General features: G+C 37.7%; 2 protein-coding genes across 4 annotated transcripts in view; both read left to right on the top strand.

Annotated features, from left to right (window-relative positions):
* cdkl5 (cyclin dependent kinase like 5) overlaps positions 1–4,628 on the top strand; it is a 42,825-nt gene extending 38,197 nt beyond the window's left edge. For all 3 annotated transcript variants that reach the window (XM_060859454.1, XM_060859452.1, XM_060859453.1), the window contains one exon: positions 92–4,628. In XM_060859454.1, the coding sequence (XP_060715437.1) occupies positions 92–481 (390 nt within the window). In that variant the 3' untranslated portion in view covers positions 482–4,628. The remainder of the gene's footprint in view (positions 1–91) is intronic.
* A 2,313-nt stretch (positions 4,629–6,941) lies between these two features.
* Positions 6,942–15,513, top strand: rs1a (retinoschisin 1a). The gene is made up of 6 exons (XM_060859456.1): positions 6,942–7,022; positions 7,143–7,168; positions 7,272–7,401; positions 9,445–9,586; positions 12,892–13,087; positions 13,502–15,513. The coding sequence occupies exons 1-6, from the start codon at positions 6,968–6,970 to the stop codon at positions 13,652–13,654; spliced, it is 702 nt and encodes a 233-aa protein (XP_060715439.1). The 5' UTR covers positions 6,942–6,967; the 3' UTR covers positions 13,655–15,513.
* Positions 15,514–16,563: the final 1,050 nt, after the last annotated feature.

The raw sequence follows: 16,563 nt of genomic DNA, 5'->3' as shown, positions 1-16,563 counted from the left end.
TTATATTTTGGAATTTTTATAATTTTGACAGGGATTTACACATAAACATTACATTAGGTTTACTATTCCCTCTGTTTTTATTTACCTTTAGAACCAACCTCTTAGGTCTTTGCGTAAGTTGCTGCACCTCTCCTCTCCTCCTTCGTCCTCAACAGCTGTTAGCCAGCCTCCTCCTCCTCCTCCTCCTCCAGATCGCTCATCTGAAATACGCTTCCAGCCACTTGCCAACCCGCCACCCAAAGCAGCACCTCCAAGCATGCCTGAAGCACGGGCCATTTCGGTGGGCAGCATCACTCCGAACACCAAGAGCCGTAAGCCACACAACTACCCTCTGCCAGGGCAGATAGAGTCCGCTTGGCATGCCACAGCTCCCTACCCCGACCAAATGGCCAGCAAAGCTGGGCAGAATGGCATCGGCTTTGCCAGGGCTGCTCGTCCACGGATGCCAAACCTCAATGACCTGAAAGAAACCGCTTTGTAGGGGCAGACATATCTTCTTTTACTCTTCTGACAATTTGGGAGTGTCTGCAAAACCATTATCACTTCCGCACTTAACAACGACTCTGGCCAGAAGGTGGCACTAATCATGTCTTGTTTTTTTTTAAATCATCTACATCCTTTGATAGAATTTGTATCTGTTAACAGGTTCAGTTTTCAGTTCTTGACATTGATGATGTATCTAAGTATTTGTATAAGGAAATTTATCAGCTGGGGGGTAAATGAACCATGGAATAGTAAGAGCTTTAGTTTATACACCAGAGAATGTATAAATATTTATTGTGTAATAATTCTATATTTCATGGAGATTATTTAATTAATTATGAGTGTCTTACTATTTAATATATACATTGTACAGAGTGCATTTTATTGTTGTAACAAATGGTACATATTATTATTATTATTATTATTATTATTATTATTATTATTATTATTATTGAACAGTTTGTTCTGTTAGGAATCCTCTACTGCCTGGACACTTAGGCATCTCATCTTTTACAAATTTTGAGATCTAACTGCCCATTAACACAGAAGCTACACTGTCAGAGGCTAACTCTCATCACGTGATCTTCAGCTATACAATGACAGGATTTTTTTTTTTGCTTGCACATTTTTTTTCTTTTTATTTTCTTTCATATTTTTTCCATAAATTAAAATCTGAGTAAACCAAACCTAGTCTAAATAGCTGACAAAATGGACGGCGGGCCACAGTAGAAGCACGTCAGTGATTAGCTCAGCAGGGCTGTTGTCGTTTAACGAATGGCTGACGATCACATAGGCACATCAACAGGTTTTGTTCCGAAGCTGTTTATCACATTCCCTCATTGACTCGCCTTTTTATTTACCTTTTGGAAGAATCTGCGTTTAGTCAGGAGAGTTCAGGCTTTTTATTAGTGTACGTATGAGCAAGAAAAAGTTATACACCAATAATGTTCCAACCACCTGTAGGTCCCTGTTGTGCCACCAAACCAGCTCTGATTCATTAAGGCATGGACTCCACAGTCTGATGGGACTGACGGGCCCTTGACCAAGGCCCTTAACCCTGACTACTTCGGAGGTGCTGTATCATGGCTGACACTGTGCTCTGCCCTTTGCAACCTCCAAATTTTGGATATGTGAAGAAAGAATTTCACTGTGCTGTAATGTCTGTGACAAAGTAAAGGATTTTACTTTATACATTATATTTTGTCTGAAAATGTGCTGTGGCATCCGGCACCAGCAAGTCCTGTAGGTTGTAAGTTGAAGCCTCCATGAATCCGACTACTTTGTCCGGCACATCCCACAGACGCACGATCGAATGAGATCTGGGGATTTCGGAGGCCAAGTCAACACCTTGATCTCTTTAGACACGTTCCTTAAACCATTCCTGAACAATGTTTGCAGTGTGGGTCTGGGAACATCATCCTGCTGGGTTTTGTGACATTGTTTACTTCACCTGTCAGGGGTTTTTTGGTGGACATGAAGTAAACTCGCAAGGGACTCGGGACACATTTTGTCAAAAAACAAGGACAAGATACGCAAAGATAGAGCCTTGACATCAACCAATAACAGAATTATTTTCTCTACCCTTACAAGACTCTTGAGAATTTGTTTCCCCAAAAAAGTAAAAGTGTACAATAGACATCATATAGTAATAACATACACAGGGAGTTGTAGGGTTGTGACGTGTTACTCAATTGAATTAAAAAAGCGTGGGATTGCTGCTATACCTTAATCTTGATATCAGGAAATTGAAATTTTTCTATCAGGAAGCATCACATCACCCTGTCTGTGACTGTGAAACTGACTGTGCAACTTGCCAAAGAAAACTGCATTATATCCAGTGCTCTCTGACCTCTTACACTTTCTCCTTAAGCTGTCAGTAATCGTTTGAAGTGGGACAGAGTTGACGTGCTCTACCAAACCATGCGCAGAAGTCATTGAGGGAGTGTTAACAGGAATGGAATATTTTCAGGATGTTGACTTTACAAGTAATAGAACACGGGTGTGAAGATTTTTAAATTATTCTGAATAAGATACAGAGACCTCCTCCATACTATGTACCAATCAAAGCAAATGTAACATTGAATATGTTTCAGCCTCACAGATGATCCTATATCGGATATATTATATATAGAAATACAGTGTATATAAGATTGAGAGTATGAAAGATGATGAGAGATGAATTCTATCCTTGTAAAAAAAAAAAAAAAAGTGCAATATCTGGATGATAAATATTTAACTCCGTTAAATGGATTTAATAACGACGATTAAAGGTTATATTCAACGTTCAGGAATTTATCAAGAGATCCCAAAAAGAAACAGAAAGAGATATCTAACTGAGAGTATCAACATGCATTATTTTTAATAACCAATGGTGCACTTTAAAGCTGTGTTTCTTCCAGGTGAAGTGTATTGTGCCCATTTGGTGTTTTCTAAATGGCAATCATCCCCCCCCCCCACCACCCTCTAAATCCATGGGTTTATCACGACCATTTTCTAGAGAACTGCACTGAATGTGGGTTTGTTTCATGACTCGTCATGTGTAATCGAGCAACTTTACATTAAAACCTACAGTAAATATTTAGCACCATTTTAAATCACTTTATTTTTTTGTACTGGTTTTTTCATCATGTCATCGCCTTCGGTTCACCAGACTATAAAGATACTTTGACCGATACTTAAAAATCTAGGCTTGTTATTTCTCGTCTTGGATCAAATCGGAAACTGTTTTCTATGAAGGCCAAATGAAGGTCACGTATGATCCAGTCATCGTTCTGTGGTGCTTTGTATAATTTTAATTTTGCGTTTTAGTTTCATTCAATTTGGTTGTACATCTGTCTTTTACAGCATATTAACCCGCCTTGGCATATTGCCAGCTCATATAGCATGCCAATGCAATGCCAAGTCTTTTTTTTTATTTAGGTTTACTAGCAGCATGACCTAAATTAAAACTGGAGGATGACTGCTGGAGGCACCGTGTGCTTCAATGCTCTACAAATTCACTGCTGTTAGGTGTGTTGAAGGAGCAGTGAACACCGTGTAAACCCAGGACTGATGTTGTCCTTCATACATAGAGTTTTTTTTAAAAATTCCCCCAAAATGATTTCCCATATGAATATCGTAGAACTGCTTATTCAAATATCTATACTCGATGTCTATCAAGCATATCAGACCAGGATGAAAAACGCCGCAGCTGATTAGATTTCACCCTGATGGTGTATAAAATCAAATAAAAGTGAACACGACCGCTGAAAGAGAATTCCATCCCTCACACGAAACACGGCGAATGAAAACCTGTAACCGGTTTACCACGATCTCCTTTAGAGCCTTTGTCCGTCGTTTACGCCACTTTTCATAACGTTGATTCTGTTCCTCAAATCTGTCACTACCGTGATGACAGAAACTCTGAAAGACCTTTAGACCTAAAACTAGAGATGAGTTTTCTCAAAATCTCAAATATATTCAGTTCAATTCTATTTTTATTATTATTATTATTATTATTATTAATTGATTCCCTTTCTCTCTCTGATAATAATTTTTTTTTCTTTCTTTGTTGTTGGGATTTTTCATCGTTTGTGCCAAATTTGTATAAACACAAACATTTACACACCATCAGCAACAATAGTGGTACAGCAACTTTTTCTTTTGTATACATTTCACATTTGAATGTTTATTCTTTGCATTTTGTTATTAGATTGTTGTAGAAAGTATTTCGGAAATTGTGTGTGTGTGTGTGTGTGTGTGTGTGTGTGTGTGTGTGTGTGTGTGTGTGTGTGTGTGTGAGAGAGAGAGAGAATATGAACTCAAAGGTCAGAGGACACACACGTTATTAGCTGCTATTGTGGTGTGTGTGTGTGTGTGTGTGTGTGTGTGTGTGTGTGTGAGAGTCTCTCAGGGGTTGAACTCAAAGGTTAGTAGTTTGCTGAATTCAGTGTGTTTATGGATTGATTTTTTTTTTCCATACAAAATGAATCTGGAAACGAAACCTCTTCCGACCTCTGACCTCACCGACACGGAAAGGAAAAGCTGTGGATTTCATTTTGACTCCATTGATTACACGCTTCCAAAAATCTCACTCTCATACCTCTCGTACGGTTACCTGTGACCTGAACTTTTTTTTTCATCACCTCTGGCTGTGGTTGTTTCGAGTATTGGCATGTCTGAGACAAAAAAAAAGCATTTCTATTGTATAAATACCTGTAATTAATAACAAATAAAATCATGTCCTACTAAAAACAGACCTGTCTTTAAGTCTTACTGGGTTTATTCTTATTAAAAGAATGCGTATAAAAAGTCTAGAGACAAAGAATAAAAATGGCTTATTGAGTAAGAATCTAGCAGCATGACTTGGTTATATTTTCCCACTCTTTCTTGCAAAAACATTCTAGATCCTTCCATGGCGTCTTCCGTGTACCGTTTCAGGTCATGCCAAAGATTTTTTGGATTCTGGCTCTTTCTGGTCATTAAAAAACATTTTAAAAAACATGTTTTTGGACATGATAAAAGGACAAATTCCCCAGTCCTGGTTGAAGAAAAGTAGCCTGACATTCCGGTGCCACCACCACCAGGCTTTGTTGTTTGTATTGGGGATGTGGTAGCCGAGTGGGTAACTGTGCTGGACTACTGAAAGGAAGGTTGTGAGCTCGAATCCCAGGTCCACTAAAAGCTTCCATTGCTGGGCCCCTGAGCAAGGCCCTTAAACTTAAAGTGCACAGATGTATAAATTGAGATTAAAAGGTAAGTCACTCTAGATAAGTGTGTTTGCGGAATCCTGTAAATTGACAATGAAGCTGGATGCAAATGCAACTGTGATGCAGACGAGTCCACCACCGAGAAGACTTCCATCTTATCTGGATCAGGCTGGGTCCAAGAAATACAATGTATGCCAGGCGAGACAGGGAAAAAACATATCGTCGCTGTCAGGCGGAATCCTCGTATCTCCAAAACCATTACTTTTCAGGAAATTAAAAAAACGCTGTACCTTATCTGCAGTGCACAGGGTTTAGTCCGCGTTGCAGTGGATTGTCTTGCGCTAAATTCCTGTCCTCATACGAGCACCAGAACTAGTGGGGGTCAAGATTTTTTTTCTTTGAGCCCAGTGTTTTGAAGACATTTACCTCAGAAGACGTGTTGATTCGTTGCGACTCTTATTAAGGAGAAATATGCCGCGAAGCTCTCCCACGGAGTGAGGAAGAGGTGGACAGTTGAAGTGTCCAATGGAGTTATGAGATTTGCGCTCAAGCTATTTTCAAGACTTTAGATTGGTTAATAACTTGTAAAAATAACAGACCCACGTGGGGACTGACCAATAGCATCGATATGTGAAAAAATATGAAATTGACCAAATTTGGACATACGAGGTTTCCGCCCGAGAGCGACGATATGTATGACGAAATAATGTCATGACGGGATCGTCAATCACATATACGAGATACATTACTCAGTACAGCCAAATCTTTTATATACTGCAATTTTTTATTCACCCAAACATCTATTTTGTCAGTTAAAGTTGAACACTAGTCTCATATTTCAGCACATTTTGCCACCTAGTTGTTTGACATGTACCTTTGTCTATCCACAATACAATACAGGGAATTGATGTCACATGAGCAGAGCATTGGAATGGAAACTGGTCGCAACGCTAACAATAATAATGCTCTGGAACTGACTAACTGAATGAATTTATGAAGTCTTTTTAAAGAACGTGGCCATTGGTTGGGAAGATTTCACTCAATCATTCTGAAGGTGAAGTAGCGTCGTAAAGCTGTCTGAGACGGCGTTATTAAACAACAGGAGAGAGTTTAAACTGGTTTGATGATATGGAGGTTGAGATAAACATTCCAGATCAGTTCAAGAAGGCGAGAGAGTCACATGACAAGAGCTGCATCTAAAAAATTTTTGTCCATATTCATTGGAACAAAGTGAAAAAGCATTTAATGTGGATCTAAGCTTTGAAATGCTAAAACAAATCATTTCCATGACCTCTTCTTTATTTTTATTTTATGCTCCCACCTATGGCAAGGATGTGAAAGGATTTGGTGTGCTTAAAATTCTTTGAATAAAGAATACAACTAAAAACCAATTGGATATTTTTAAATGTATTTTATATCGTTATAAAAATCAACCCAGAAGGCTAATTGGGATAGCTAAGTAGTAAAATGTCTGCAGTTGTCTTTATATGGACCGTGTGACATAAAAATGTTGGCCGAGCTTGGGTTGAGTTAATTGCATGCACTGGGGCATTAAGTGGGTCACAGGGTGTGACAGGCCTGAACTGAACTGAACTGAACTTCAGGGGGTTTATAATTTTCTCTCCTGTTGGAAGAAGGACAACGGTGTGTAATGGCTATATGAGCAGGTCTTAAGGAAATGTGGGAGGAGCCCAGTGCAGATAAAGAGTATTAGACAAGGCCATTAGGACTCAGTGGATTATAGTAATCCAGTGGATTGACCATCAGGATTTTGCAGCACTCGAACGCAAGGCGAGATGGAATACAGTGCTGTGAAAGTTTTCTTCCTCACCCTATTGCTGACCAATAAAGGTAGGTGGCCATTAAGGATCCTTCATTATATTTGCAATATTATCGCTTAATTATCAACTTAGTCTAGCCAATCATTTGTCATGTAAGAATGATAACTCTTTGCTTTTATATTTCTAACAGGTCCTATAAGAGCTCAGTCCCAGCAGGTAGGTAAATGTTCTTTATAATTCTGTTACAATTCAATGTGTGAACACAAAGACGAAATTAGACGTCCTAGTGCATCGTTTACCTCGTTTGATCTGACGCTAGGCGATCGAAGACAATGAAAGCTGGACGACGAATGCTTGCAAATGCAACTGTGATGCAGACGAGTCCAGCACCGAGAAGACTTCTATCTTATCTGGCTCAGGCTGGGTCCAAGAAATGCAATGTATGCCAGGTGAGACAGGGAAAAAACATATGTATGATGAAATAACAAGGGATCGTCAATCACATATATGAGATACATTACTCAATACAGCCATTTCGTCTTCTCTGAAAAGTTTTTGAGGTCTTCATTTTATATGTAAGGATTAAACCATGATAGGACACACTGTTAATATATCATTAAAACAACAATACATCATTACCTGGAAATGGATTATGGCCTACCAATTTTTATTGTATTAAAAATCTGAATTTACGGATTAACCGAGACTTCCAGTGTTTGACATTAAGAAGTGAGAATGTGGAACACTGGGTCATTGCTTTTGTTCCTTTGAAAAAGACAGAGTGTGAAGTGTGTGTGTAAGGAAGCACCCAGACAGGTGGTGGACTGGAAAGTAATTAATCATTTGCTCGCAGCTTCACCAGCACCGTGTGAGGCATCAGTGCCTCCCACTGCTCCACAGCCAGCAGAGAGAAATGCTCCATTTTGCGGATACAGAGAGAGAGAGAGAGAGAGAGAGAGAGAGAGAGCAGATAAACATTTGCCCATCACCAGTTGGAATAGCACAGAGAAAAATAATATGATGCCAAGATTACAGTGTCGACTCTGACACGTCCTTCTGGAAGCACAGTAGAATTCAAAGAATTCAAAATGTTTTGCTGTAATTAATAAAGACACAGGACAGTTAGGAGTCCATGAAATATATGCATAGATATACAGAGACAAATGTTTTGTAAAAGAAAGAAATGTAAAAGACACGTTTTTAAATCACCGGTAACAAACTATGTTTCCGGAGGGTAAACAAATAAAAAATGGTCCATTCCATGATCATTATAATGGTCATAAGAAAGAATGACTTTCCAAATAATCCCTAATATAATTCTCTAGATAAAAATAAACCGACAACATTTCAAAATATTTTTAAAAAGCAAAGAGCTTAAACCGGCATCTGTCAAGCTTTAAGCCTCAACATTCACATTTGATCTATAAAAAGCTTTAAGGATTAAAGAGTCACAAGACCTGGACAGTAACATGAACGGTCCAGACATGAGAATGTCGCACTGGTGTACAACAGGATTTGTGATGCACTATTTTTTGGTCATTAAATGGCTATCAGAAAGGCCATGAGCTTCAGCTGGATCATTTCTTTTTCTAATCCTGTAGCTTTTGCAGAAAAAAAATGCGTATATCATTAGACGTGCTGCCCGAGGCTTTGAGCCAAGTCGACTCTTTTCTGGACTACTCAGCGTAGCTTTATGTCCTTTTAGAGATTATTCTGGAATTGAAACACAGTTTATTCATTCATTTATCTGACATTACCTTGAAAAAATGTCTCTTTCAACTTTACATCACAACCCATGAGCTCTGTTGTGAGATTGGTGAAAATCTTTAAAACTGTACAATTTCATACATTTATCTTAATTAAGTAATTACAACCCTATTGTTAAGCATCTATTTTATTAGACATGTTTCTGACCGTGATAACTACGTAATGTACGTAAATTAGTTAGTTAAAATAAAAAAAAAAACAAGCTCAACAACCTAGCAAGTTAGCAATCTGTGTTACAGCTAAAACTGAACCTTTATACGGTATACATGCACAAAAATGTCTTTTAGCTTGTTGATTAGATTGTTTGTTTAGTTTAGATGTGCTTAAAAAGCATTTGAAGTTTCTATTTTATTGTTTGTTTGTTTTTTAAATAAATGCTTGGCTAAAATTATAGCTAACTAAATCTGAGGGAACTTTGGCTAACTAACTCTGAGGTAATTATAGTTAACATTTATAGCGTAAATAAAAAAGTCTTGAATATTTTTATTTGATCATGCTTAGCTTTAAAATAAGACAAACGAGAAAAAAACAAAACCAAACAGATGAATGTTTACACTAGAGAGTGTGTTCATGCCATTATAGTTCGCTAATTAATTTGCCCTGTCAAGCTTAACATATTAAGTTATTCTGTAAATTACTACTTACTATTAACTGACTTCATTTGTGGTTTTTGAGCCTGCTGTTAAACACTCGGCTGCATTGGATAATAAAGGCTTATTTCCCAGAATGCCCATATCACAGACCCCTGGGCTTTGAGGCTGGATCGATTACTTCTGACCAGATCAGCTGCTCTAATCAAGATCAGTACACGGGTTGGTTCTCCTCATGGATTCCCAGCAAGGCCAGGCTTAACAACCAGGGGTTTGGGTGAGTGTCATTTATTAATTAATTAATGCGAGTTATGTGTTATGTTTTCTATAGTTACCCTTCATTCACAGGGTCTCCTATAGCAACAACATTGCAACTAACATTTAACTCTTTTTGAAGTATAATAAAATTTCTTAACAAATTACACACGCACACTAATGTCCTGGCACTAATATTTTTGTTTAGCATATTACGCTAACATTGCACATATGTGTTTTATTTCATAATAGTCATACGATTCTACCAATGACCTTCATTTTTTTTATTTTTTTTTATTAAGTTTTTCCCTTTCCTACCTGCATAGCTAAATTGTATTTATATTGTTATTCTATATATATATATATATATATATATATATATATATATATATATATATATATATATATATATATATATACAGTTGAGGCCAAAATTATTAGCCCCCTTATGAAATTAGACAAAACTCTTGATTTCTCCATGGAAATGACCATTAACAACAAGTGTTTTATAGTGTGTTTGTTTCCAAAATAACAAAGACAAAATCTCCACTAAGTTTGATTAGGATATTTAATTGAAATAGTGAGTTGAAACAAGAAAGGGCAAAAATGAAACGTCCAAAATTATTAGCCCCCGGTCATTAATAGTCAATAGTGAACCCTTTCTGAGCCACAACTGACAACAACCTCTTAGAGTAGTTCTTTACTAGGTTGGCACAGGTTTCCTGAGGGATTTTAGCCCATTCTTCCATTGCAAATTGCTCCAGCTGGTCCAAATTACGTGGTTTCCGAGCATGGACATTCACTTTGAGCACTCGCCACAGATTCTCAATAGGATTGAGGTCTGGGCTCTGTGCGGGCCACTCCAGGACCTTTGTTTTGGTATCCTTCAGGAACTGTTGGACCAATTTCGATGTATGCTTTGGGTCATTGTCTTGTTGGAAGACCCAGCGACGACCTAAGGCTAGACTACGAGCAGATTTCTGCATATTATCCCTCAAAATGTCAACATAATTTTCTTTTTTCATGATGCCCTGCACCCGAACAAGGCTCCCTGTGCCTGAAGCTGCAAAACAGCCCCACAGCATGATGCTCCCACCACCATGTTTAACTGTGGGAACTGTGTTCTTAGGGTTGAAGGCCTCACCCTTTCTTCGCCAAACATAAGCAACATCCATGTGCCCAAACAGTTCCAGTTTAGTCTCATCAGACCAAAGCACACCCAAAAGACTCCCAAAACTCATCTTTACCTTTCAAATGTTCACGGGCAAACCTCAGTCTAGCTGTGATGTGCCGCTGTTTGAGTAAAGGGGTTCTTCTGGGACGATGGCCCTGAAGCCCACCACGATGAAGAGCCCTCACAACTGTGTTCCTTGAAACATCAACTCCAGAAGAGGCCAGGTCAGCAACAATCATCTTGGCAGATGTCTGGGGCATCTTGCTGATATCTCTGACTATTTTCCTCTCCAGGGTTCTTGAAATCTTGCGCTTACAACCACGCCCAGGTTTGTTTCTTACAGAATTTGTCTCCTTGTACTTGGCAATGATGCAACGTACGGCGGTTCTAGACACTGTGAAAAGCTTGGAAATGGCAGTATAGCCTTCCCCCTTATCATGAGCCTCCACTATCTTCTTTCTGAGCTCAAGACTGATTTCCTTTGTCTTTGGCATGGTGAGTAAAAGTAGTCTCTCCCAATAATGTGTTCAAGTGCCCTGTTCCTTGGAGTCCTTTAATGCTGATTGAATGCCCAGGTGTTGTTAGGAAGCCAATTGACTGCACAGGTGTGGTTTGAAAGCTGATTGATTAATTAGGTGTGTTTTGAAAGCTGATTGATTAATTGGGTGTGTTTTGAAAGCAAATATTCACAAGGGGCTAATATTTTTGACCACCCCATTTTCACTATATTTGATTATAAAGCAAGCCTAAAAATGTATTTTATATTCCAAAATGTACCAAAAGCTACTAAATAGCACTGGCGAATGTTTGATTATATCAAGTTTTATCAATGCTGCAAACATTGGAAAGATCTTTAGGAAAATGTTCCAAAATTCCTGGGGGGCTAATAATTTTGGCCTCAACTGTATATATATATATATATATATATATATATAAATATACACGTATATATATATATATATATATATATATATATATATATATATACGTATATATATATATATTATTCTTTAATTTGATTTTTATCTTACAGACTGTCAGAAAAAAAGCACCTTGCTTAATACTGTGTTTGCTTGTGTATGTGAGCAAACACGTTACCAATGATCAAGTAGTATTTTAGGAATTATGGCAGATTAAAGCAGATTATCCCAGATTAATAATGATTTACCTTGTTTACCCAGAATTTTCAAATCTGACTGTTTCCATAACAGCAGCTAACTAGCAACCTGTTTTACTCCTAAACTAGCCATGCAAGACTGAATTTACTATATATTGTATACATGTACATGTCTTCTAACAGGTACAGTAGAGTAGATTGCTCCTTCAGTTGTAGACATTCATTCATTCATTTTCTACCACTTATCCGAACTACCTCTGGTCACGGGGAGCCTGTGCCTATCTCAGGCGTCATCGGGCATCAAGGCAGGATACACCCTGGACGGAGTGCCAACCCATTGCAGGGCACACACACACTCTCATTCACTCACGCAATCACACACTACGGACAATTTTCCAGAGTTGCCAATCAACCTACCATGCATGTCTTTGGACCGGGGGAGGAAACCGGAGTACCCGGAGGAAACCCCTGAGGCACGGGGAGAACATGCAAACTTCACACACACAAGGTGGAGTCGGGAATCAAACCCCCAACCCTGGAGGTGTGAGGCGAACGTGCTAACCACTAAGCTACATTTTCAAATGCTTCCTTGCTAGCTAGTTATTTAGCATCTCCAATGGAACACAGATACAGCAAAGTCGATAAAAGTAATTAATCTGTATTATAATGTATTGTTGAACAACTAAATAATGTATTATTGAACAACTTGATCATGCTTAATTATGGACACTTGCGAAACGAACAGACAGATAACATACTAGGACACTAGGACAGTACTTTCCAGCTGTAATTCAAATGATTGGTTCATTATAAATATTGTAATATTCTAATATATTATCATGCTGATTCACAATGACTTGAATGGTGGATACCAGTTAATCTGATGCTAATAAACAAATGTAAATAAATTTAAATTTAAAAATCATAGTTTTCTATAAAGAGATGTTTATCTGCCATTTGGAATGAGACTTCAGTGTCTTATAAACATCATATAGGAACTACGCAGAAACTTATCTCTCTATTTCACTTTCTGTAGATGTGCCTGGTTGTCGAAGTACCAGGACACCAACCAGTGGCTGCAGATTGACCTGAAGGAGGTGAAAGTGGTGTCTGGGATCATTACACAAGGACGCTGCGATGCGGAAGAGTGGATCACCAAATACAGTGTGCAGTACCGCACCAATGAGAACCTCAACTGGATCTACTACAAAGATCAGACAGGGAACAACAGGGTGGGTGGTTTTTCAAGCACTAGATCCTGAAATATTGTGTGGAAAATCCAAATGATTATTTGATTATTGGATTATTTTCTGACAATAGGGCATCCTGAAGTGTATTATTTTCCTTATACCACATTTTGTCTCTTCTGAGCTGTGGACTTTCCAGTGGCAGAAATCTGGACTTTTTCCAACAGCATTAAATAAATGTTTTTATTTATTTATTTATTTATTTATTTATTTATAGAGATATCAAATCATCAATGAAACAATAGTTCAGTAATTACATTTTGAATGTTTAATTAGTTCTTATGAATAAGCTGTTAGAATAGGAACGCTAATGCATATACTAAGCTGACAGGAATTTGGATTAAATGAGCCCAGTTTTAAAGGATTGACCAACATTGTTAACCACTCTTCCATTCACAGGTGTTTTACGGTAATTCTGATCGCTCCTCTTCGGTCCAGAACCTGCTGCGTCCTCCCATTGTGACACGCTACCTCCGAATCCTCCCTCTGGGCTGGCACACACGCATCGCTATCCGCATGGAGCTTCTGCTCTGCATGAAGAAGTGCATCTAATGGGACACACTGCCCCAGTTTACTTTCCATATGTGGCAGTCTGACCCTATTTCTTTACATCAATAGATGTGTGTTTAACCTACAGTACAGCATCGTCATCTTTCTTAGAGACATACTATATTCTATATTACCTTGTGTATTATTATTGTATGAGTAAGTTCCTAAGTATCTAATAAGAAAGGGTGGAGGGGGATTTGTGGTATTGTCACTATATCTGTGTTTAAATGTGTAATTTATCCTCTTGTTTGTGATATAGAGAAAGACTGCCAACCCACAGGAGGTCAAATATCTTGTAAGAAAAAGAAATATATTAATTATACTCCTGTTTACTTTAGACAGCACTAAGAAAAAAACACCAAACCAACAATGCAGTTCGGTTAGTAATGTTATTAATGTTATTTATTCATGATTTTCACTGGAGTCTGAAGAGATGTGGAAACAGTAAATATGTTTACTGTATATTGAAATATTTGTTAGCTGTGATTAATGGTGAATTTATTCGGTGTGAAGTATTAGCTTGGAGTATTAGCAGCGTTCCATCTAATTCCCAAAAGCATGTGTAGGTAGGCTGCTATTGAGTCCTAATATATTTTACCATTTTATGTTAACTGACTATATTTTACTAATTAATTTTTTTGGTTGTTTATGGCTAATGCCCGGTAAGGCTAATCCTCAATTCAAGGACTTTCTACTAGCCATAACTGGAACTAGCCATAGTAACAACTAGCATTAATTGGCTATCATCAGAAGGACTGGAGGCAAAAGGATGGATGGATGGATTCCTCAATTAAACACTGTGTTGGACTTTGTCTTATAGAGCAGTGTTTTATTATATTATTACAGAAAACTGTCAACAGCTTTGTAGGCAGCACAAACAGCAGGACAAATTTATAATCCCACTTCCGGCTAGATCAGTGTTACTCATTGCGCGGCTCGCGAGCCTCCTGCGGCTCGCCAAGCTTTAATATGCGGCTCGCATGGCAGTAAATAATACGATATGATCATATGGTTAAAATGTATTTTTCATTTAAATAACATTAAAAACAATCAGGGAAGCAAAGAAAAACGAATGTGCTCTATTACAAATAATAATATATATTTATATATATATTATTTGACTCGTTCTGCGCAATAGCCAGTTTTTGGCGGCGTGACAGAAGCTAGTTTGTGTTTCATGCTAGTTAACAACTTGTGTTTACTGTACACACACGGATTAAAAAATGGATCGATTTCTTATCAAACAATCCCGCGCACAAAATAACAGCAACAAAGCAATGTGACAGTGATAAAAGAGGTAACTGATGGGGAGCATGCGTCATCCGCAACTCGAGAGAATTTAGAATTTTTAGAATATTACTCAAGTAAAAGTCTTAAAGTACCTGATATTTACTGTACTTAAGTATCAAAAGTAATTTTCTGATATTTAATGTACTTAAGTATTTGAAGTAAAAGTAAAAAGTAAAATTTCAGTGATTTTTCGGTAGGCATAAGAGCAGGGGCGGTTCTAGGGTTTCATCTTTAGGGGGTTTTAGCCCTCAGTGAGAATTTTATATTATATATTATATGACTACATTTTAAGCCAAAAGTTTAAGGGATTATTAAATGGCAAAGTGGACACCAAAATTTTATGCATGATGTACTGATGCCAGTCTTGAATCAAATCAGTTCATGTATGTGTGCATTCTCTACAAACAGTGTGTCCAATGAATGCAGTCATTAATAAAAATATTCACAAGACAAAGACCAAATCATTAAATGTTATTTTTATTTAGCATTGAATGGATTGTTTGCATTAATATTTTGTTTGTGCTACAACTCTGGTAATAAGAATAGTGAAATTTCACTGCTTTTGGTTGCCGTCTTTGCGGCTTTCCGCCGATTAACGTTGTAGATAAATGTCTCCAGCTCTGACTGCGCGTGCACGCTGCGCGTCCCTGTGCTTCTCCGTAGAGCGTGCGGAGCGTAATGCAATCTAGGAGCAGTGATTCGCCAAACCTCCCTTATTGCAGTCGCACACATTTCTTCTGATTTTATTTTGTAGTAACGAGTAACGAAGATGCTTAGTGGAAATATAGCGGAGTAAAAGTATACATTTTATCTAGGAAATGTAGTGGAGTAAAAGTGAAAGTTGACATAAATTTAAATAGCGAAGTAAAGTACAGATACGTGACATTTCTACTTAAATACAGTAACGAAGTATTTGTACTCCGTTACATTACAACACTGGTCCTATCAGTGTGGCTCACATGAAAAAAATAGTGAAGACCACTGGGCTAGATGAAACCTTCACACAGCAACATGATTGAGTAATCCATGATTTCCATGACTCCTCCCATCAACACGTAGCCACGCCCCCTCGGCCACAGTCACCACGTGGAACCTTACAACCAGGGACTAGAGAGTAGGGATATAAGGGAGAACCATGATCAAGACTAGGAGGAAAACACTGCTGTAAATATCTAAATGTCTTTTTTTAGATGCTTTAGAGAGGTTTAATACTCATGTGATTATTTATTACTTACTATTATTTAAACAAATACAGCATGAATTCATATCACTATTATAGTTCATTTTAAGAGCTAAGAGGACAAGAGAAGATTAGACTAAGGTTAGATGTTTTATATTTTGTATTGTTTTGTATTTTATCAGTACTCATAACATTTATAAGCCATGTTATTGTTTACAACCTTATTTAAAACAAACTGACCACGCCTCCTTGAATATATTATACTGACCACGCCCCCTTGAATATATTAAGAATTAAGGCTTTTTTATTTCAGTTATTTTAGTAAAATAAGGTTGGCTTCTGAAAAACATTTTAAAAAGTTATACTATCCTAATTTACACACATTCATCATAATGTCATAAGCGAAGCAAAAAAAAACACAACTTTTAATTAAACCTTAGTG

The sequence above is a fragment of the Tachysurus vachellii genome, chromosome 23 (genome assembly GCF_030014155.1).
Source record: "Tachysurus vachellii isolate PV-2020 chromosome 23, HZAU_Pvac_v1, whole genome shotgun sequence".
Lineage (NCBI taxonomy): Eukaryota > Metazoa > Chordata > Actinopteri > Siluriformes > Bagridae > Tachysurus > Tachysurus vachellii.
Note: the sequence above shows the minus strand (reverse complement) of the source record. Positions and strands in the feature narration are given on the sequence as shown.

Excerpts from the sequence above, each read along its gene's own strand:
- rs1a (XM_060859456.1), top strand. The coding sequence starts at position 6,968 with ATGGAATACAGTGCTGTGAAAGTTTTCTTCCTCACCCTATTGCTGACC. Across the intron at positions 7,169-7,271 it reads TAAGAGCTCAGTCCCAGCAG|GCGATCGAAGACAATGAAAG; the intron begins GTAGGTAAATGT and ends ATCTGACGCTAG. Across the intron at positions 9,587-12,891 it reads CTTAACAACCAGGGGTTTGG|ATGTGCCTGGTTGTCGAAGT; the intron begins GTGAGTGTCATT and ends CACTTTCTGTAG.